This window comes from Tursiops truncatus, chromosome 9 (genome assembly GCF_011762595.2).
Source record: "Tursiops truncatus isolate mTurTru1 chromosome 9, mTurTru1.mat.Y, whole genome shotgun sequence".
NCBI classification, from domain to species: Eukaryota; Metazoa; Chordata; class Mammalia; order Artiodactyla; family Delphinidae; genus Tursiops; species Tursiops truncatus.
Genome location: NC_047042.1, coordinates 36,901,532 through 36,925,484, shown reverse-complemented (window position 1 = coordinate 36,925,484; position 23,953 = coordinate 36,901,532). Strand labels below are relative to the sequence as shown.

The 23,953-nt window shown below is 35.0% G+C and overlaps 1 protein-coding gene across 6 annotated transcripts in view; it reads right to left on the bottom strand.

Annotated features, from left to right (window-relative positions):
• CRPPA (CDP-L-ribitol pyrophosphorylase A) overlaps positions 1–23,953 on the bottom strand; it is a 383,981-nt gene that overhangs the window by 252,096 nt on the left and 107,932 nt on the right. For all 6 annotated transcript variants that reach the window (XM_073809655.1, XM_073809654.1, XM_073809656.1 and 3 more), the window contains one exon: positions 3,238–3,335. In XM_073809655.1, coding sequence (XP_073665756.1) covers positions 3,238–3,335 — 98 coding nt within the window. The remainder of the gene's footprint in view (positions 1–3,237; positions 3,336–23,953) is intronic.

The window sequence follows — 23,953 nt, the reverse complement described above, 5'->3', positions numbered from 1 at the left end:
CTAACTGGGTTTAATAGAAGGACAAGGGCATTAAAGATGCTGGTAAAAGATCCATGATCCACTCAAGTGATGGATCATGGTATCGAAGTAAAGGGTGAAACAAAAGGGAGCTGAAAGAGAGAAGACAGTGGGAGTAGAGTTTCCTATAAAATTTAAATATGTGCAGTTAGAGTAATTTAGTGTAAGATAAGGAAAGGTAAAATATTGTGGTCAGAAGTTAAGAAATAGCCTTAGTATTTATTTTTCAGCACAGTTAAGATAATGGCTATATCCAGACTGGGCCCAACAGGTAGGTAGATGAAGTGCACTGAAAACAATGGACACTGGAAATGAGAAGGACAGGATCTGAGAAGCGAAGGTCCTGAAAAAAAAAAAAATCACACAGCGCCAGTTACACACCATTCTGTGTATCCCTAAATTCCATATCATTATTTAAACAATGATTTGAAAACATACATGGACCCAATGTATCATTGCAGCACTACATACAACAGCCAGGACACGAAGGCAACCTAAATGTCCATCAACAGATGAATGGATTAAAAAGATGTCGTATACACATATATAATGGAATACTACTCAGCCATAAAAAAGAATGAAATAATGTCATTTGCAGCGACGTGGATGGACCTCAAGATTGTCATACTGAGTGAAGTACATCAGACAGAGAAAGACAAATATCATATGATATCGCTTATATGTGGAATCTTTAAAAATGGTACAAATGAACTTATTTACAAAACAGAAATAGAGTCACAGATGCAGAAAACGAACTTACAGTTACCAAGGAGGAAAGCGGGGGGGATAAATTGGGAGATTCGGACTGACATATACACACGACTATATATAAAATGGATAACTAATAAGGACCTATTGTATAGCACAGGGAACTCTACTCAGTACTCTGTAATGGCCTATATGGGAAAAGAATCTAAAAAAGAGTGGATATATGTATATGTATAACTGATTCGCTTTGCTGTACAGCAGAAAGTAACACAATATTGTAAATCAACTATACTCTAATAAAAATTAGAAAAAAACACACAAAACAATGAATAAACAAATTTCTCTCTTAAAACAGAGTTGCGAGACCAGAAGGGGGAGCCCTCACACCCTGCGACTACAGCTGAGCCCAACAAGAAGAAACAGTCCTCTTCTCTCCTGGCAAGGACTCAGCAAATAGAAACCACAGGCTATTTACTCTAGCCCTCCCAACTTCCTTGCTCCTTCTATAAAAGTGTCCTTCCCTTGCTATGGGGGGACTTGCATGTGGCTTGTCATGGTTGCAGACCCCAAATTTCAATTGTCTGTTTATCCTGAAGAAACCTATCTTTGCTGAAGAAATATCTGGCAGTCTATTTGTTTTAGATCAATAATTACCAAACATATACAGGAAAAGTAGCAACAAAAAGAGACTATCATAATAATTGTAACAAAAAGGACTCTTTGTAGAATCTAACACTGGGAAGACCAAGGCATGAGTGACACAGGATGCATCAGTCGGATGCTCAACAAGAGTGTAGAACCCAGCTCTCTAAACCTAGGGTTGATAGCCCAAGTCCCAGTAACACTCTTTCAGGATTCCATCTTATTGGCTTCTGCACTGAATGGATAAAGCATGAATGAAATTATCCAAGAGTAGAAGACTATTTTTCAGACAAAACGTTGCCTCACGAGGTCAGACAATGGGAAGTTATGTACACTTAAATATCCTGCAGGGTGCAGCAGAGAAATTAGGGCACAGAACTTAGGAACAGATTCTTAACAGGTGAATTTGAGATAGAAAGCAAAGAACAAGGTGCTAAAACTTCCAGCAACAGAGGAGGAATACTCAGAAAGTCTACGAATAAAGGCAACTTGGAAAAGAAGATTGAAGTATAACCTTTACACCCAAGAGACAGCTGAGGCGGCCGCCATTTCTTTCCAGTTTTAGATTGTTGCTCCAAATGCTACTGGTAGGATTTAGCACTGACTGCCATCAAAACGACCACGGGGAGCTTGTTAAAAACTGAAATTCCAGAACTTATCCCAGATGATTCACTAAATATTTACACATTCCAGGAATCTATGTATTTAACAGTTCATGTATTTAATACAGGACAGAAATTTGGGAGCTCGTAGTATCTACTACTTAATACTATCACACCTTCATCTCAACTGACGAGTTGAGATGTTAATAGACGCCATTGTTAAGTCTCTTATGGTTCATATTCGTTGAAAACTTACGGTATGGCAGATGCTTTTCTAAGCACATTAAAATACATTTTTAAAGTTCAGTTGTCCCAACAACTTTACAGTGCAGATGTTATTAACATTTTCAATTTAAGATAAGGAAATGAGGCAATAAAACAGATATCTGAGTACTGGCAATCTGATACCAGAGCCTGTTCTCTTTACTGACTGTGCTATCATGATAGAACTAGCTTACTAAAATAAACTTTTTCCTTTTGCTTTCAACTAGAATTATGTATGTTGTTAAAAAGCCATGACATGTTGATCATAAACCCAGGCAGTTACACATTTTAATGAAAACAAGGAAACTGATGAAAACAATAAAATCACCTTGGCAAGCAAAACATTTCAAAGCACAAAACTGTCACAAAAGTAATGGATGTCCTTAGGGGTAAAAGTAGTAAATAATTCCTATACACCGCTTCACACTCACGGCTACTACTTGCATTTCCTTCACCCTAATATTAAATATGAGGTTAACCTGGACCTTGATCAGTTCCAAAAAGGGAGGGGGGGGCAAGAAACATCCATTCACTTCTTCAATGTCATAATTATGCTATCTTTTGCATATCTGTTTCTCTCTTTTTTTCTCTCTCTTCTTAATCTCTTTCTTTTCTTCATGTATTCAACAAACTTTAGTAAGCATCTAGCATGTGCTGGGCACCGTGATTCTCAAGACAAGTGTCAACCTCACGCAGGGGCTCATGTGCACCGGGGCGCGGTGGGGGTGGGGGGCTTTCTAAAGAAGTCACACTGACGCTGAATTTTAAAGGAGAAATAGAACTCGGAGAATGAAGGTGGGGAGGAAATCCAGAAGAGGAGTGGAGAAGGGGAACTAATTGTATTTCAAGTCAAAAGTGATGGCAAAACACAGGATTTCATTACAGCAAAATATGAAAATTAGCTTGAAAGTACTTTTATGCCTTCTCAAGGAAAGCATCTTTGTATCATAAAAATCTGTGGCAATCAAATGTATTTTATCAAACGGGATCTTTGAATACTTACATTTAATTCATTTTTCAGCATTTCTTCAAGACGATGACCCACATGTTCTTCATCTTCTTTTGTGTCCATAACTACACAAATTTGTTGTGAAATTCTTTCTGAGATAAAAAAGAAAAATAATATTGTTTCAAACAGAATATGGAACAAAGCCCTAGTATGCTGAAACCTATACTAACCCGCTGTTCATAACTATTGAACAAGAATAGGGAGGTGTGGGCTTTAGGCCAAGTGGAGTGACTTGGACTGCACAGAGATGTCCTGGACTCAACTGACCATCCAAGTCAGTAAATCTATGTCTTTAACATTTTGTGGGTGGGTAAACAGGACATCATGTAAGCAACAGAAATAAGGATCTTTGGATATATTTGAAGAGAGTAACTGCAGGTGACAGCTACTTGGCTCAAGAATTCAATCCTTCCACATTTACAAGGAATCTCCCAGAATCTGATTGAATCCCATCTCCCAGGCAGATCCTCTGGTTAGGCCGTAAGATGTCTCCTGCGTACAGCTCACTGTGCCACCTGGTGCCCTGGCTACGCACAGCATTTTCCTTGCCATTCCAGTCAATTCAGTTAAATTCCTGCCTGTTTAACTATTACCACAAGTGAAAATAGTCAAAAATAGGTTTTCTTCGAATTTGGAAGGCTTGAGATGATATAATTTAAAATCATAAGCTGTATGACATAGTGATATTCACCTTTGTAAACCCTGGATGCACTCTCCCCAAATACGTGCAGTCCTCCTTTACAGTAAACAGATCTAAAATACTAAGAAATGGCTATACTGCTGCCAGTTAAGAACACATTTCATGGTATTATGTCATGGATTTTTTTTTAAAGTCTAGTTTTAAATAGGAGTCCCAAACCAAACGTGAGTTTAACTTAGGACCTAGCTGCTTCTTACACTGGCAACTCCACATAACAGGCTCTCTAGAAACGCTATTCTAGCAATAGTTAATGATTCTTCAAAAAAAAGCTGGGGAGAACCAAACTTTATTTTCTTTTTCAATAAGTCACAGCTGTTTTATTAATTCTAAGAGAGATTTTTGGTTTGGTTTGGTTTGTTTGGCCTTGCCGCACAGCATGTGGGATCTTAGTTTCCCAACCATGGATCAAACCCATGTCCCTGCATTGGAAGTGTGGAGGCGTGGAGTCTTAACCACTGGACCACCAGGGAAGTCCAAAACATTTAAAATAATAATGTCACCAGTTAATGGTATTCCTGTTACTACCTACCTCCCACTTAACAATACTATATGTTCCAAGAGCCACACCCGATATTCACACTATGTCTCATGATGACCCTGCAAACAATATTATTGTGAATCTATGTGACAGATTCAGGTTCCTACCAACTTGAAAATGTCCATAATTTTAAGTTACACAAGCCTAATAAAATTAAATATAATTAAGAACACAAATGGAGGGTACAGATATTAAGTGCTATGGAACATCACTGTGATTAGAACGGGAAATTGGTTGACAAGATTCAATAAATCTTTATACTAAAATGAGCAAGGAGCTCACTCTTGAAAGGTAAACTTTGCTTAGTAGAGCCAAGAGGCTTTGAAAGTGATTAAGAGAAACAAGATTTTTTAAAAATTTAATGTATTGGGGTAGAAAGGGTACAAGCATAAACTTATTGTGACAAGAGACAAGATAAGTACTCAAAAAATCATTGGATGATTTAGCAGGGAGCTATGAAGTGGTATACTCAGTGAAGCCAGAACATGAAGGTCCCATGCTTTCCTGAATACCTAGAGTGTCCTGAAAGCTTTAGATGTAACTATAGTACGAGCAGTAGCTCTTGAAAACCAAGTTAATTCAAATGTATGTATTGTATTCTCTTAAATATTTGGAGAAATTTGGACTTTGTAATGTCCTAGCAAAAATCCAGTTACATTTCCAAATGCTTCTTTCACATACACCAAAAACATTATAATAAAAAATTTACTGTGTAAGTACAAAGTAATTTACTACATATATAATGGTACCACAACAATTCTGACTAATTCATAAAATAATGCATTAACAATACTTTTTAAAACAAAACACAACATATGCAGATTTCCCTTCCTTGTTTCATCATATATCCTTTATAGAATTCCAAGCTCTATCAAATGTAAATCAACAACAAATTAAAACGGACATTATCCCCCTCCAAAACTGAGATACAGTTAGCCCTTGAACATGGGTTTGAATTGCAAAGTGTCCACTTATACACAGATTTTTTTCAATAGGAAATAGTACAGTGCTATATGATCCTCAGTTGGTTAAAGCCACAGATAGGGAGGGCTGACTATAAATTATATGTGGATTTTCAATTTTGTGAGGGTCAGTGCCTCTAACACCCATGTTGTCCAAAGATCAACTGTATAAACAAAATGAAGTAACTCAAAATCAATTTGGCATTAATTTTTTGCCACGTGTCAGCTGTTCTAAATAGCTTTTTGTTCGGGAATCTTTGCATTACCATATAAATTTTACAATAAATTTGCACAAAATCACCTGCTATTTATTTACTTTTAAGTATTTTGGTCATGTGTGCAGCTTGAGGGATCTTAGTTTCCCTATTAAGGGATGGAACTGGGGCCCCCTGCAGTGGAAGCACGGAGTTCTAACCATTGGACAGCCGGGCAAGTCCCTCACCTGCTTTTTAGACAAAAATGACATCTTTAAAATCAGAAGCCTTTCAATTATAAACATAATATATTCCTCTATTTATTGAGATCTTCCTTAATTTTTCTCAGTGTTTTACAGTCTCCAGTGTAGAGTCTTTTTGCAACTTTTGTTAAATTTCTAAAAAACATTATTGATGCTATTGTAAATAATATCTTTAGTTGCATTTTCTACTTGTTGATGTATAAAAATATCTTAAGATTTCTATACAGTCTTTGCATTTAGTAACTGCTAAATTCACTTATAAATTCTAAGGGTTTACAAGTTATTTCAAATTTTTTATATATACAACCATGTCAATTGTGAACAAAATTTTATTTCCTTTTTTCCAAATCATAATTTTTTAATCTGATAATGCAACCTTTAGAATTTTGCTTCTATGTTCATGATAAAAATTAGCCTGTAATTTTACTCTTATAAGGTCCTTGTGAGAGGTTTATTAAACATTTACACTGCCTTCATGTAATGGGTTGGAAAGTTCTCTCTTTTTCTATTTTCTGAAGAAATGTGTATGACTGGTGTTATTTCTTCTTTTCAATGTTTTTGTAAAATTCACTGGTAAATGCCAACTGTCTTTGTGGTAGCGTTTTTAATTAGATTCAATATCTTAAATGGATGAACAACTTTTCCTAGTTGTATTTGCCTATGAATGTGTTCATTTAACCTAAATTTAAGTCTATTAGCATAAAGCTATGGACTGAATGTTTCTGTTCCCCTAAAATTCGTGTTGAAGGTTTTAACCCCCCAATGTGATGGTATTAGGAAGTAGGGTCCTTGGGAGGTAATTAGGTTTAGATGAGATCATGAAGTGAAGATCACCTCATAGGGTGAAGTCCACATGATGCGATCAGTGCCTTTATAAAAAGAGGAAAAAACACCAGAACCTTCCTCTCACATCCATGTGAGGATTCAGCAAGCAGGTAGCTGTCTGCAAGCCCAGAGGAGAGCCCTTATCTGGAAAATGAATCAGCTAGCACCTTTATCTTGGAATTCCCAACTTCCAGAACTGTGAGAAATAAATTCCTGTTGTTTAAGCCATCCAGTCTACGGTATTTCATTATGGCAGCCCAAGCTGACGAACAAAGTTGCTCACATCTCATTGCAATGTCTATAGGATCATCACTGATGCTCTTTTTTCATTTCTGATAATAATTATTTGAGCCTTCAATATTTTTCATGATCACTTTTGCCAAGGTTTTATCAATTTTATTAACATTTTCAAATAAAAGTTGTGTTGATTCTCTCTTATGCTTGTCTTCTAACTTATGAATGTTTAGTATTTTCTTCAATATCTTCTTCATTCTACTATCTATAGATTTAGTTCACTGTTCTAATTTCTTACAAAAGAAAAAAAATAGTGGGCTTTTGTGCTTTTCCTTTATTCTAATACAGTCAACCCTTGAACAATACAGGTTCGAACTGCGAGAGTCCACTTACACCTGTTTTTCTCAATACGTACATAGTACAGTACTACATGAGTGTGATTGGTTAAATCTACAGATCCAAAACTGTGGACACAGAAAGCCAACTGTAAAGCTATCCACAAATTTTATACTGTGAGGAAGGTCAGGTTCCAAACCCCATGTTGTTCAAGGATCAACATTGAAGGCTCTAAATTTTCCTCTAATAACAGTTTTATTTATACATCAAACATTGTGATATTTTTCAGTTTAAATTATTTCATTTTCAATTTAAAAGATTTCATTCATTTTTTTCTAACCTGGTACACTTCTAGTTTCCACTGTGATTTCTCATTTGACTCACGGATTATTAATTTTATTGTCCTTATTAGTCTGCTATTGTGCAAGAAGTTGCCATAAATTTAACAGATTAAAACACCCACTAAGTATCTCACAATTCTGTGAGAGAAGGAGAAAGCTAGAGAGAGAGAGAAAGAGCAAAAGACAGCATGAACATACACAAGAAGAAATGGTAATGAGCTCACATATAAACAAATGACAGAGCAAATGGGTCAAAATGTAAAAAATCCGTGAACTGGTGATCTGGGTAAAAGACAGATGGAAGTTATATGTACTATTCTTGCCATCTTTGAAGTTTGAAAGTATATTAAAATAAAAAAATATTCTAACCCAAGAAACAAATAAGATACAATTAAAAATAGATTTATATACACACACATACACACATATAAATAGTAGAGGACTTTAAAATTCATCTCTCTAAATTTTTAATTATGTGAGGTGATGGATCTGTTACCTAACCTTATTTGTGATAATCATTTCACAATATGTACATGTAACAAACCATCATATTGTACAACTTAAAATGTTTTACATCAATTATATCTCAATAAAGCTGGATAAATTTATTAAAAAATTAATTCTGTTTATTAAAGATCAACTGAGCAAAACATAAATAAGGACCTAGATTCAAGACAGCGTAACATAATAATGAACAAAGTCAATCTTTTATCTTGTTGGTTTCTGTACTGTCTGCTGACTTCTTGTAATTCCCAGTTACTTGTATTCTACATGGAAGTCTGTGCCAGACTGGCCACTTTCTAATAGTGTCTACAGTCCATATCAATACCATTTAGCACCAACAATGATACATTTTCTATCCGGCTAAGGTCATTTAAAGTCTAAACTAGGTTCAACTGGTTCTCAAACATGGCTGCACTTAAGAATCAACTCTCAGTACCTTTTTGTTTTGCCTTTATATTTTTAAAATACATATGCTTATAACTCACCCAACAAAATTCTCGCCTGTACTTTCTGAAGCTCCAAAAGTGATTCTAATGTTCAGCCAGGTTGAAAACCTCTGCTTACTCACTGCACTGATTTTCTATAATGTGAGGTTTATAAAAGGTTTCTCTATCTTTAAAAAAACATAAAAATTACCTACGATAGCTGATTAATCCCATCAAAATGGTATAAGTCTTTTTGAGTATAATAATTTGGGGATAAGTTTGTAGTTTTCTCTCATCTCCATATTGTGGCAACTGAAGGATGACGAATTTAGTGAGAAAAAAAAATGTGTTGGGTTACTCATTTCCCTTTGATATTTCAGTGTGAAATTTTTAAAGAAACCCAAACCCACCCAACTCCTTCTCTGATCTGCATGGCTCACTGGAGTTCACAATTTAGACATTTCGTGCCCAATATTTTAAAGGCAATATTATAAGAAAAAACGCAATGTTTGTATTTCAATTATAAGTATGAGGCACTTCTTGGGTGTCCAATATTTGTTAAATTATTGAGGTAAATGCAATTTTTCAAAATCTTATACAAATTCTGTATCTGAAAATAGTATATTCATACTTTGACAGCATTTTACATGTATGAAATGAGATGAGAGACTAACAATTACTATGTAAAGCCAAATTTTCTATAAGGAGTTTATAAGTATCTAAAAGAAAAACAGGAGACATGGGAATAATAAAAGATACTACATGAGAATTAATGAGATTGTATGAATTAATATGTGTAAAGTTATCCAGAATGCTTTGTACAAGTATATCCCCAATAAATATTCACAGAATAAATGCTATCATGGTCATATACATTCATTATGAAATAAGTTAAGATTCCTTTTATCTTACCAAAATACAACCCATCTCTAATTCCAAATGGTGCCTTTGTGGTCTTAACATTTCAGAGTTTGATAAACAATCCCTATCAACTTTGTCCCCCTGCTTTTCAGGTTTCAAAGTTTCACCAAATACGCAGTAGTTTTATATAGTAATGGAATACACATCTTGAGTAATCAATAGTCCCCTGTTTTCATCACTTAAATCCTCTGAAGCTAAAATGGATACCTTCTAGCTCTAATCGTTCATATCTTAGTTTGTCCATTAGACCTAGGCTGAAACATCTTACATGATTTCTATTAATGAATCCACAAACATGCACTGACAGGCTTAACTGAAAACGTTGATGTACTTAAGATCTTCATCAAAAACAGGCATCTGCCATAACTGTACTTGTACCATGCAGATGGAGGGCCAAAATGGGAAGGAATGTAAGCTGTAGGAACAGGGCTCAAATAAATTGAACCTCCTCTCTTCCACAGTTATTCTAGTATCCCCCAACTCACGAAGACGGGAAAAAAGGCACATTATTTAAAATTCACTTTTTTCATGAACCACAAAACACTTTCCAATCATTAATATGATTAATCCTTATTATTTCTCAATGCAAACAAAGTATTTATCAACTTCCTTGAGGTTAATGATGAAATCAAAAGAAAAAAGAAGTCTTTAGAATTCTTGATCTGTTGTTCTAACTATTAATAAAGCACTTCTTAGAAACATTTAGAGTTTAAAATAAAAACAATCGCACTGGGGAAAAACCATAAAGTCATTTCACTTCCTGGAATCATAAAAACTCTAACACAAGAATCTACTCTTTGTTCTCGCCCCAAAAAAGACCTAAGGAAAAATTGGAAAAACGTTGAAATTAACTTTAAATCATACCTGACCAGTCAACTTGATGACTAATATTATTCTCTGAGTTTTAGTTTTCATACTACCCTCTCTTTTAAACAGCTTTTAAAAAATCTTTCTAAAAGCCACCTGTGTCACATGGTGAAATATTTTGATATCTAAAGCACTAGGGTACATCCCTCCCCTCAAAATCATTTTTAACAAGTACTCTGATTTACGCTGAATAACTTCATTTATATATCATATCTAGTGTTGCACAGCTCTCATAGTGACAACATAAAATTCAAACTGGAACATAACTTGGAAATCGACAAGTCAGAATTAAAAGCTGTAAGCAATAATTAATAAGCTCAGAATTTTCAGTTAATACCTCATCCCCATGCATGACAACTTCTAAATGGTCAAAGAATATGTATGATTGCCAATAATTAATAATAATGCCAAAAATAAATAATGTGCAACTTGATTTTACTTTACTGGCTATAATGATTAATTTTGTATGTCAACTTGCCTGGGACACAGGGTGCCCAGATATTTGCCCAAACATAAGTTGGGTATTTGTCATGGTGTTTTTAGATGAGTTTAACATTTATATCTGTAAACTAAGTAAAGCAGATTGCTCTCTCTTATGTGGGTGGGCCTCATCCAATCATTTTAAGACCTGAATAAAAGAAAACGTTGAGCCTCCCCCCAAGTAAGAGATGATTCTCCTGTATAACAGCCTTCAAACTGAAACATGGCTCTTCCTGATTCTACAGTAGTCTGCTGGCCTTTGGACTTGAACTGGGACATTGGCTTTGTAGAGTTTGGACTTGTCAGTCTTAATAATCTGTAATCATGTATGCCAATTCCTTATTGTGTATGCATATATCTCACTTGTTGTGTTTCTCTGGAGAACTCAACTAATTCACTGGCAAAAAAAATTTTAAGCATTCTTCAACAGATAACTCATAATTCTAAAGTCCTGACCAGAGGATTCCCACCTCCATATATTTTATACAGGGCAACATATAATCACCCACAACACGTTGGGCTTTACACCTCATTCTTCAGCCACCAAATAATACCACCTACAATTCCCTGGACACATCATGATCCTTGCAATAATGTTCATGATCCCCCCGCCTGCAGTGCCATCACATTTCCTTGTCTAATTCTCCAGTAAGGACTACATCAAGCACCATCTGCATTAGTAACACTAGGCAAATGCTTTAGATGTATTTTGGTGAGAGGAGAAGAAAAAAGGAGGGAGGAACAGAACCAGCAGGAAGAATTTTGTGAAACTACAGTATCCCCCATCTCCAACCCCCCAATTCTCATACATAACAATCTCTCTCTCAAACACGTATAACCACACAACTAGGATTCTCCTTATATCCAGGTAATCACTGCACTGCTGAATTTGAACGTTCATGGGAAAAGGCCCCTCGGTGTAGTTTCAGAAGTGGAAAGAAATCCACACGTACTGTGACCCTTGTAAGTCTACTGGCAAAGGAAATGGTCAGACAGTACACACCAACAGAGCCACATCAGTTCCTTACAGCCAGCAATCATTCTGGTTGTCAGTGCATTCATTCTGATTATTTAGTACTCATGACATTCTATAATTATTGCTAAGATTGCTTTGGCTTTTTACTGCGGTAGATACTTTTATACATCATTTCATTTAATCATCACAACAACCAAGGAGAGAAATTATTCTCCCCATTTTACAGAGAGTTAAGCGAGGCTATAAAGCCAGTAAATTGCCCAAGGTCATACTGCCATGAATTGTGAACTTTAAGCTTTCTAACTCGAGTCCGTGTGAAGTTAGCATCCTAAACGATATTTTTCCCTCTCATCCTGTTCTACATTTTTATTTTACTTTCATTATAGTTTTTACATTGGATTATATTATCTATTTGTCTTTCTCTCCCACAAACTCCTAACTCTGTAACTTATAATTTCCCAACATTACCCCCAGGTTTTAGCATAGGGCTCCAAGAAGGTATTGAACATTGATTAGTTTCCATCTCTGGGCTACGAGCATAACTAAAACACTGTTAGGGTGTGAATTGTGTCCCCCTCAAAATGTGTATGTTGGAGCTCTAAACCCCAGTCTCTGAGAATGTGGCTGTATTTGGAGATAGGCACTTTAAGAGCTAATCAAGTTAAAATGAAGACATTAGCGTGAACTCTAATCCAACATGACAGATGTCTTTATGAAAAGAAGAAATGTACACACAGACACGCACAGAGGGAAGACTCTGTGAAGACACAGGTAGAAGACGGCCATCCACAAGTCAAGCACAAAAGCGTCAGAAAAATCCAACCCTGACAAAATCATGATCTTAGACTTCCAGCCTCCAGAATTGTGAGAAAATAAATTTCTGTTGTTTAGGCCACCCAGTTTTTGTACTCTGTTATGAACTAATATACAAATTCTCTTATCTAAAATTTGTTGAATAAAAATTAGCATTGTTGAATAAAAGACTATATCTCGTATCTCATTTTCTAGGAAAGGATACAAAACAAATTTGTGAATATAAGGAAGTAACTAGATATCTAGAAAGAGATCAGGAAATTATATCAGGAGAATCTAACTTCAGAGAAAGGAAATTTAAAAATGCAACAATTTTGCTTCAAAACAAATAACTTTAAATATAAAAACCTTCCTAACTTTGAAATAGTCAGGCTAAAATACTTATCTTAAATCTCTATTTTCTAGAAGAAAAAGTAAAAAATAAGGTCAGCCTTAAAAAAATGCCTTCAATACAATGTAATTCCAAGTTTTGTAGACTTAACATTTAAGAATCATATTCACTTTACTAGGTACACACACATTATTTTCTCTTCCATTTGAGAATATACAGATATACATACATTTACTAGTTTCCATATGGAAAGAAGTAGAAAATATTTAATTATGCACATGAAGGTGACCTATGATTAAGAGAATTATTTTGAAAGAAACATCTCAATTCATTTGCAGTATTCTGCTCAATACCAACACTAAAAATTATTTATTTAAAAGAGAAAAAAAAGGAATTCTTGAAAAGTGGCATTGACAGCAAAGGAACGGTTTTTAATTTCTAAGAATCCCCATATAAAAACAAAATTGAATAGCAAAATCAAAAACTCATGGACATTTTCAATAAACTTAGATACAAAGGTTTCATCATAACCCTCATGATGCAGCCAAATGAAAACAAACCAACAACAATGATGCAAGACCTGAAATACTGGACTCTATCTGGGAACAAGTAGAGGGATCAGTAAAACAGGGTGTCTGACAGATTGGTTAACAGAAGAACCTTAAAGTTTGCCAACAGATAGTCACTGAAAATTTAAGAAGAGCAGCCCTAACTGGAGGACTTTTACCCACGAAAATAACTTTTTGTGGGGTTAATACAAGAGAACTTGGTTAGGTCTGAAGGAAAAGTGTACGTACTGTGAAAATTGACACACCACCTTCAGCACAGGGTCCAACTAAAAGAGAACTTGGAAGTGGAATCAAAATTACACAGGACGGGCTTCCCTGGTGGTGCAGTGGTTAAGAATCCGCCTGCCAATGCAGGGAACACAGGTTCGAGCCCTGGTCGGGGAAGATCCCACATGCCGTGGAGCAACTGAGCCCCTGCGCCCACAACTACTGAAGCCCGCGCACCTAGAGCCCGTGCTCTGCAACAAGAGAAGCCACCACAATGAGAAGCCCACACACCACAATGAAGAGTAGCTCCCGCTCGCCGCAAGTAGAGAAAGCCTGCGTGCAGCAATGAAGACCCAATGCAGCCAAAGTCAAAAGAAAGAGGAGATCCACCTGAAAGTGTGATAGGAGAACAGAGCCAGAAAAATATTAGAATTGTGCTTCCACATTTGTGGACACCACAAGAAAGCAACAAAAGAGGGAGATCTTTGAGCTATCGTCAAAACTGTCTTCCTCTTCAAATTCAAGAAAATTAACTTCACATCCAAATGAATAATGGAAAAATATCAAAGCCAAACCCCACACAAAATTATTATAAGCAAAAAGACAAAAGGAGCCGAATAACACCTTTAAAAATAAGGAGAACATGCCAGAAAGATGTGCCCATCAAACCAATCAAAACTGTAATCTATTTCAAAACAAGCTAAAAACCAGTGAGCTAATGAAACAACACATGAAACAACCATTTGATTTGGAATTTTAAAAACTCAAATTAGGTTGCAGAACTCAGAAAAGAGCTCAAAATAGAAGAAAAGATCATTTAAGAAATGAAGACTATACTAGAAGTGACACACGTATAAAACTAACAAATAATACTTTAAGAGAAAAAGGTAAAAATAAATTTTTTTAAATAAACATTCAATATATAAAGTAATAAACATTAAAGTTAGGTAAAGATGATCTAACATAAACATAATAGAAATCTATGAAGAAAAAAGAGACTACTAAAAATGATACACAAACACCCATACACACACAAGTACATCACATATCAATACCTGCAAATATTTACCAATAAAAATCAATACCAAGACATTTTCTAGCAAAATTACTACACTTAAAAAAAAAATCATTCCTTTGGGCACATAGACAAAAAGAACAGAAACAGATAATGGAATAAAAATGAGATAATCTTTAGGACTTTACATAAGAAAAATAGAGGAACATATTTAAGTTATGCCAGGGAAAATATATGAGCCACGGATTTTACATTCTGCAAAACTAACTTTCAAGTATAAAGCACAAGCAGTTATCAACGTGAATTAAGTAAACAGTTTCCCAGGAAACTTTCCTAAGAAATGTACCAGAGCTCAAGCTTCGGATAACCAAAGTCTAGAGAGATGTGAACAAAATTGTCGATGAATAGCATAAAACAGAGTTACTAGCAGAACTGCGACTAACTGAGAGCTTAAGTTAAAACAGGACACTGTATAACAGCTATACGACTTGAAAACATACAGTGTAAACAAAAAAATGGAGGAGAGTAAATGGGGACAGTATATGTAGGAAAAATCGTTTAAACTTTTATGGAAATAACATTGGTTTATAGCATTAATATTGATACTTTGAGACCTAGGGTGTGCATTGTTGAATAAAATGAACGAACATTTACAAAATATTCTAATTCTATTATTCCCTGTAGCTTTGATAACCATGATTCTCAATGTGTGGGAAGTAAGATACAACTTAATATTGAATTGGAAGTACCATTATGAACTTATGAAGTATTTCATCTTTACGAAACACACACACAAAATAATTGGTAACTTTAGAGAATGATTATTCTTTTGCTTGAAAACTGATAAAGAAAAATAATCAAGCATTTATTTTTGTCATATAAACTGTACCACTGGGTAAGTAAATAGTAGATGAGTAAAGTTTATTTATGAAAATACCTCAATACCTAAAAACTAATTAATAGAATTCAAATGTATATATCATGATTCTGAACTACCTACACAACCTCTTAACAATACAGGCATTGAGTATCAATGGCTGCTATCATCACAAAATTATGTAACCAGACATTAGGTGTCTCCTAACAAAAAATTCACACCATCTCTAGTCTTGAGAAAAAAGATGAAACTAAATGTGACCAAGCTTCTAGATCCAGCTATGACTTTGTAGATGAAAGAAAAACATAAAGAACTGTACCATGCATAAATATGTACCCATCAAAATTCAAAAGAGAAGAAAAGCTACAAATTACATGGCCTAAATTCAGCAAAAGACAAAGTGCAAGCAAAATAAAGGGATAAGGAACCTGTAGGTTGAGATTTTAAATGTCGTTTAAAAAAATTATCACAACCAAACTGCAGTGTTGAGGGATGCACATTTGAGTGATAAAGTTCAAAAGAAATATGAGGAGGAGATTGCTATAAAATCTGGTTAGCCACTACAGAATACAGGAAAGGGCTTCTGAGGTGCGTGGCAAAGTTCTCTTCATGATCTGGGTGATGTTATGCAAACATGTGCATTATTCTTTAAGCTACAAATTAGTTTTAGATTTCAGTATCTGTGGGTTATTTGACAATAAAAAGTTTTACGAAATTAAAAAAAAAAAATTACCTGAAAGTACACTAGTCTTTTCATCTGTACTTCTATTCATTCAGAAAGTACCTTTATATATGATCAAGGGACAAAATTAGGTCTTCAGTATAGCACATAAGGATACAAAAAGGTCTGTAACATGCTATTAAAGCGATCAGTAAACTTTTAACAATTTAACTTAGACAAAAACTACCAACAACATGAAAAAATAAGAGCAATGGTATTTTTATTTATAAGGCTCTATGCTTTAAGAGCTCAAAACATCTTAGGGAGTCCTTTAAATTCTAACGAATCAATGCAATATTACTAATAAATAGAAGATATTAGCCTCCCTTAAAGTAGAAAACAATTGAGGCCCAGAGTAACTCGGCCAAACCACTGGATTATTGCTCACTGAGTGACTGACAATTAATTATTATTATTATTCTGTGTTATAAAAAGCATATATTAAATTCTAACCAAAATCTAGCCAGCAAAATCATAATGGCCTCATTAGAGATGATGATACAAATGACTCACCTGGGATTATACAGCTAGTAAACTCAGGAGCCAGGATTCAAACCGGGCAACCTGGTCTGATGTGAAGGCCCTCAAGCACGCCACATGCTAACAGAATCAGTAAAGAAGATGAGATACTTCCCCAATTCAGCATCTTACCCAGGAGTTTCCCCACCTTTTTTTATTGGAGTAATAAACGTCAAACGACAGTCTCACAGGTTCATGGAGTAAAGAGAATTCTCCACAGGCTCTGGCATTCCCCTTTCCCAAACGTTAAGGCATAATAGAATGTAAGAGCAAATGACATCACTCTGGGGCAAAAATGAAATCTTCTTCTGTAGCTTTTAATGAAATAACTGGCAAACTTTCAGTACTTAATATTTCATTGATTGAAACTTCCATTTTTCCTCTGTATAACTTCTCTGAAATAGGGATGGCATCATAGAATTGCTGCCCATCAGGGCCTTATAAAGATACACTTAACCTCTATTAGCATTCAGTAAAATTACCTTTTCGTGTATACGGTGGTCATTTCCATGATTGTAACATTACGGATTTGTGTAACGACCACCACCGTCATAATACAAAGCAGTTCAATCCTTCATGCCATCTTTTTGTACTCACCCCCCTCCCCAGCTCCCTGGCCTAAGCAACCTCTGATCTATTCCTTGTTACTACATTTCTGTCTCTCCAAGAATATCATTGCTAGTCAGCTATACTGCAACATAAAATAAATTTTTGTAATTTAAATAATAAAAAATATAAAAAGACAAAATATAAAACAGATAACCAACAAGGACCTACTGTATAGCACATGGAACTCTGCTCAATATTCCGTAATAACCTAAATGGGAAAATAATTTGAAAAAGAATAGATACATGTATATGTATAACTGAATCACTCTGCTGTACACCTGAAACTAACACAACATGGTTACTCAACTATGCTCTAAAATAAAATTAAAATTTTTTTAAATCATATAAATGGAATCATTCAAAATATAACCTTTTGAGATCAGTTGAGATCTCAAACCTTTTGAGATCATTCAGTATGATTCCTCTGAGATTAAGTTATTTTGTATATGGACAATTCATATACATTCATTTGAGTTGCATTCCATCGTACAGGTGGTACCAGTTCACCAACTCATCCGCTGAAGGATATGTGGATTGTTCCATGCTTCTGATGATTATGAACAGAACTGCTATAAAGAGTTACATACAGTTTCCTGTGTGAAAGTAAGTTTTCCTTTCTCTAGGGTAAATGCATTGGAATGGGATGCTGGATCATACAGTAAATGTGTTTTTCTCGCTCTAAGAACTGTCAACAGCATTTCAGTGTAGCTGTGCCATTTTCATTGCCACCAACAATTGTGTAACATTTCCAGTTGTGTCTTCCTTTCTTTTTGCAGTCTCATGATAGGTTTATTAGTGTTATTAATCCTTTCAGGTAACCAGCTTTAGGTTTTTTGTCTCTGACATTTTGTTTTCAACTTCATTAATTTCTGCTCTTTATAATTTCCTTGCCACTGCTTGCTTTCGGTTTGCACTGCTCCTCTATTTCTAGTTCCTTAACACAGCAACTCAGATCATTGATTCAAGATCTTTCTTCATTTCTAATATAAGCATTTAGGTACTGTTTTAGCAGCATTCTACAAAGTGTGATGTCATTTTACTGAAGTTCAAAATATTCTCTAATTTATCTTGAGACTTTCTCTTGGACACAGTTGATTTAATGTTTATTTTCCAAGCTTGACAGTTTTTCTTTTACCTATTATCGATTTCTAGTTTGTTTCTATTATTGTCAGAGAACATACTTTGCATGCTTTCAATTCCTCTAAATTTGTTAATATTTGTTTTATTACCCAGGGTACATTCTGTCTTGGAGAATGTTCTCGGTGCACTTGAAAGGAATGTTTATTCTTCTACTGCTGGGTGGAAAGTTTTGTGTAAATTAGATCAAGTTAGTTGGTGGTACTCTTTACTCTTTCTATATCCTTGTTGATCTTCTATTGATTCCAGCAAATACTTAGAGAAATATTGCAGTTTCCAGCTATAATTGTTGATTTGTCTATTTTTCCCTTCATTTTGGTCAGTTCACACTAAGTATATTTTGAAGCTCTGCAGTTAAATGGATATACATTTAGAATTATGTCTTTCTGGTGAATTTATCCTTTTATTATGTAAGGTACTTTTTTATTACTTTGATATTAATATAGCCATCCAGTTTTCTTTTGATTAGTGAATACATGGTATGTGCTTTTACTTTTATTTACTTATAACCTACCTTTAAAACATTATGTTGGAAGTAAACTCTTGTAGGCAGCATACAGTTCGGTCGAATCTTAATATCCATCCTAAAATCTTCACCTTTTAGTTGGTGTGCCGAAACCACCGACATTTAATGAAATTACTGATATATTTGGATTTAGGTCATCTATTTTATTATTTGTATTTTTGTTTTCTCCCTTTGTTTTGTGTTCCTCTATTTCTCCTTTCTCTTCTGGTTTAAACTTGTTTTTAGTATTCGGTTTTATCTCTTGTGTTTCTGATCTAATCTCTTTGTATAGTTTTTTTAAGTGGTTGCTCTAGGGATTTCAATATTCATATTTAACCTTTTAGAGTCTACATAAAATATTTTACCACAGCAAGTAAAATGTAGAAACCTAACCATGGTATTACAGGTCCCTTTACCTTACTGTTTTTATGTTGCACTTAGTTATCTACAATATTGCAGCTGTCTCATACATAGAAAAACTCATCAGAAAATATTACCTTTGCTTTCAACCTATACATAGTTTAAAAATGTAAAAAGAATTATGTGAGTCTATTCTATTTATTGATTCTGTTGCTCTTCCTTAATTCCTGATGTTCCTAGATTCCTTCTGGTATCATCTCCTTTGCACGAAAGGCTCTGTTGAGATATTCTTTTAGAGTACATTTTTTGGCAACAAAATTTTCTTTTTTTTCCATTACCTGAAATTGTTTTTATTTTACCTTTATTCCTGAAGGGTAATTTTTCTTTTTCTTTTTTTTTTTTTTTTGCTGGATATAGAATACTGAGTTAATAATATTCGTTTTTAGCACTTTACAAATCATATTCTACTTTCTTCTGGTTCCCATGTTTTCTAATAAGAAATTTATATTCATTCAAATTATCGTTCCTTTATAAGCAATGCATCATTTCTCTCTGGTTACTCTCAAGATTTTTGTCTTAGTTTTCAGCAGTTTGCTTATGAAGTAAGTATCTGGATATGGACATCGTTGGGGTTATCATGGTACAGTTACCTGAGCTTCTTGAATCTGCAGCTTTATGTCTTTTATCAAATTTGGGAAGTTTTTATTCATAGTTTCTTCAAAAGTTTTTTTCTGTACTGCACTTTTTCCTCTGCTTCCAGGATTCAGATGACCTGCTGCATTCCCACAGATGCTGAGTACTGTTAATTTTTTTCCCCATTTCTTTTCATTCTGTAGTTCAGAAAAAAAAAACTTCCAATGATATATTTTTAACTTCAGTGGCACTCTGCCATCTCCATTCTGTTATTAAGCCCATCCAGTAAGTTTTTTATTTTGGTTATCTTCTTTTTTTCCATTTTAAGATTTTTGTTTGGTTCTTCTTTATTTTCTCTATGCCTTCGCTGAGACTTTTCATCTTTCAAGAGCATTTTCCCTTATTTGTTGCATTTTTATAATCAGTGCTTTAAAGTATTTTTCAGAAAATTCCAACATCTGTGCCATCTCAGCATGGGTATCTATTAATTGTCCTTTCCCATGTGAGTTTAGATTTTCCTGACTCTTTACATGTTAACTGACCTCAGATCATATCCTGTACATTTGAGTAATATCCTCTCTCACCTCCAACCTCTCCCTGTACATTCCACTTCTTTAGTGCATCCCTTTTCATCACTCCTACCAGAAAGCTGGGATCCTATTTATCCCATTTTGCACACATTTCCCATGATTGCACCTGCGTCCAAAGGTAAGCAACAGGAGAAATTAAGAACAGCAACAGTGCTCATCCCACCTCTTAGAATCATAGCAACTCTGATTAAGAGGAATGTTCACTTCTCTCAGAATTTTAGGCTTCTCTGGGCCCCCACTGATGCCATTGCCAGTGTCACTATTGCCACATGATTGCCTGGGAATTAAAGCACTGAGAGAAAAGAAAAAAGGGGAGATATCTTCACTTTCTGAACATTAGGAAATTCCTTTCCTGCTTCTCTGATCAGAATTAAGGGGCTTTTCTTGGAGGTCTGTCAACTCCAATGCCCACTTCTGGACAATGGACCCAGGGCTGCACTGGAGCCAGGTCAGGACATAACAGAGCCTGACATAATTCACTGCCAGTTAGGTAGTACTTCAAAATTGGGTCTTACTCATTAATCCACTTGTACTATTTACTTTGAAGCCTCAAACAGCTGTTCTATGTATTCTGTCCATATAGATTCATTTGCTAGGAGAAACAGAGTGGAGTGAGCTTGCTCCATCTTACCCAGAAACAGAACTCTGCCTGTGTCTTTTTACATATGAATAAGTGTGATAAAAATATATGCCTAAATAAACATAAAAGAGCTCATTTAATAAATATGTTTATAAGTTTCTAAGTGAAAATAAAACATTACATTGTAGTTTAATTGCCAGCATTTTTCTTTTCTCAATGGTATAAAAATAACATTGCTTCTTACAAGCAATGGCACCTTAGAGTCCATGAAACATGGTAGAAATGAAGTACCTGGTTACATGCCTCCCATGACTCCCTAGTCACATAACAAGACCACGTTGTGGTTGATAGCTGCTTATCTAACAATGCTGCCCGCCTCATGCCAAAAGAGCAGAGACCATCTAAACCTTTAAACTTCAAAAGCAAAATTACACTGTCTCTCATTTGCATACTTAATCAGGCAAGAGTTAAGAATACTCTTCAACAGAACCCTAAATCAGATGCTTAGAGACTTAGAAAGTAACATAAAAGTCTCAGCTGGTTCACTAGGTCACAATATACCAGAGAAGACAACACTCTCAATACCAAAACCAATTAAGCATTAACTGAAGTTCATAAGGATATAAAATAGAGACAACAACTCAGAAGGTCAGCTGTCCTCTTGTGCAGGTCCCTTCAATGCTACAGCTACATACTATTAACTCCAAGTGGAAGAAGGAGAAAAGACATGGTGGACCTTCCAACAGAGGATACTCCTCTGCCTCCGCTTATCTCTCTGCTCTCCCAGGAGTTGACAGTAGCAGAGAAGAACATTAACACAATTCCAACCATCTACCCCGGAGGTGCATCAAAGGACTCCTAGCATAGATATCCGGAATGCCCAAGTTTTCAATGTATCACAGCTTCATCTGCCAAACTCTTTTGAAATTTTCTCAAGTTTCAATCTAGTTGTAAGTACAATGGAATTCTTTAAGAGCTTTCAATCCCCCGGTTTAACGTGATTCGCAACCTACAACTTAGCCACCTTTGGTTAGGATATACAGTTTAACAAAATATATTCATACATAATGTGTTTTCCTAAGTGTTTAATTTCAGTGTTATTCTAACTAAAAGTCCTATATAGGAGGCATAATGTATAATCTCAAAGTTAACAAATGAGGTCAAAATCTAATTTATAATATACTCATCTTTTAGAAATTCCTCTAATTGTCCTTGAATATTAGAACTCTCGGTATACATAAAGTATCTGGTCTTACTTGAAGGGTTAGAAAACAGATGCAATTTGGAATCTTCATTTAACTTCACAAAACAGTAATATGTAAAATCTCTAACATGCACAGCTTCCTCTTTACCGTGTGATAAACCCACTGACACATTAACAAGGAGCAAGGAATACCTAGACATATGCTTCCATCAATTAATCATGAGTAGGGACACATGAGTGCTCAGGATGGTATTTGTATTTTACAAAAAATTTTCAAACTCAGTGGTGAAGAGAGAAGTAAACCTAAATACTAGATTAGTTCTAGAAGCAAGTAGGCAAAAAATCCAAAAGTCAGTTTTCCATTTTCTTAGAAACATCTAACACGATGAATTCCACCAGGCCTCATCCACTATACTGACCTCTTGAGCCAAAATTTTTGTGTTCATAGGTAAGTAAGAAACAACTATATCAAATCCAGAAATAGTCATTTCCAAAAGATGTCAAGTCCTAATCCATTCAAAGTGGGGGCAGTCATCTTCTATTCTCCTGTTCAGTTCACTGACTCAAAAGCCAATCTTAGAGTCTATTTTCTGTCTCACATGAACAATTTTAAAGGAGTCAAACAGAATCACCACTGTTGAGCACTGAAATCCCCATCTCAGTTTCATCTGTAGTAAGATGCCTAAGGTTTCTCTGAACACCTATCTAAAGGAAGCTCTTAGAACAGTAAGGGCAGCAGGCCGTCAAGCAAAGAGAAGCAGTCAACAAGCCATGACTACAGGACAAGTGGACAACAGGGATAGAGATTTGAGAAAGAAATACAGACCCACATTAAAAGGTCAAAGTGGTCTTTGTAAATTGGCTTCCTTCTCAACTGTACATATTTTACCTGGAGGACATCGGGAAGGCAGATTTTTTTTTTAAGATGTTTTATATCAGATCTTAACCACATTTTTAAATGAGTCACTGAATACCAAATGAAGTTTCCTACCTTGCAACTGAAAATAAGAATCAGACATGTGACATCTTGTCTCCTGCACGTGTTTTTACGTGTAAGGATATTACTGTTTTCCAAGAAAACGATGCAAAACTTTTTTTTTCTTTTCAAAGTATATATTCTTTCTTAGTTAAGAGAAGTAAATTTGAAGGAAATGCAATTTTCTAAGGCTAGTGACTCATCAGGATATTTATAAAATGTATTGTATTATTACTTAAAGCATAAGTGTCATGTTTGCATTTTTGTTGTTTTTTCCTACCTACATCAGAGTTAAGCCTAACTGGCTGGCTTTTGTCTGTTATTAAGTCTTATTTAACTAGTTACTTAATACCTCACTGTGACCTTAGAAGTTTTTGAACATGACAGATTTACTTGCTTATGCTTGAATTAGCATCTCACTAATGACAAATTAAGGAAATTATAAAGTTAAACAAAAAAGTGAACTCCACTTTCTTTAATCTTGACCCAAATATTTAA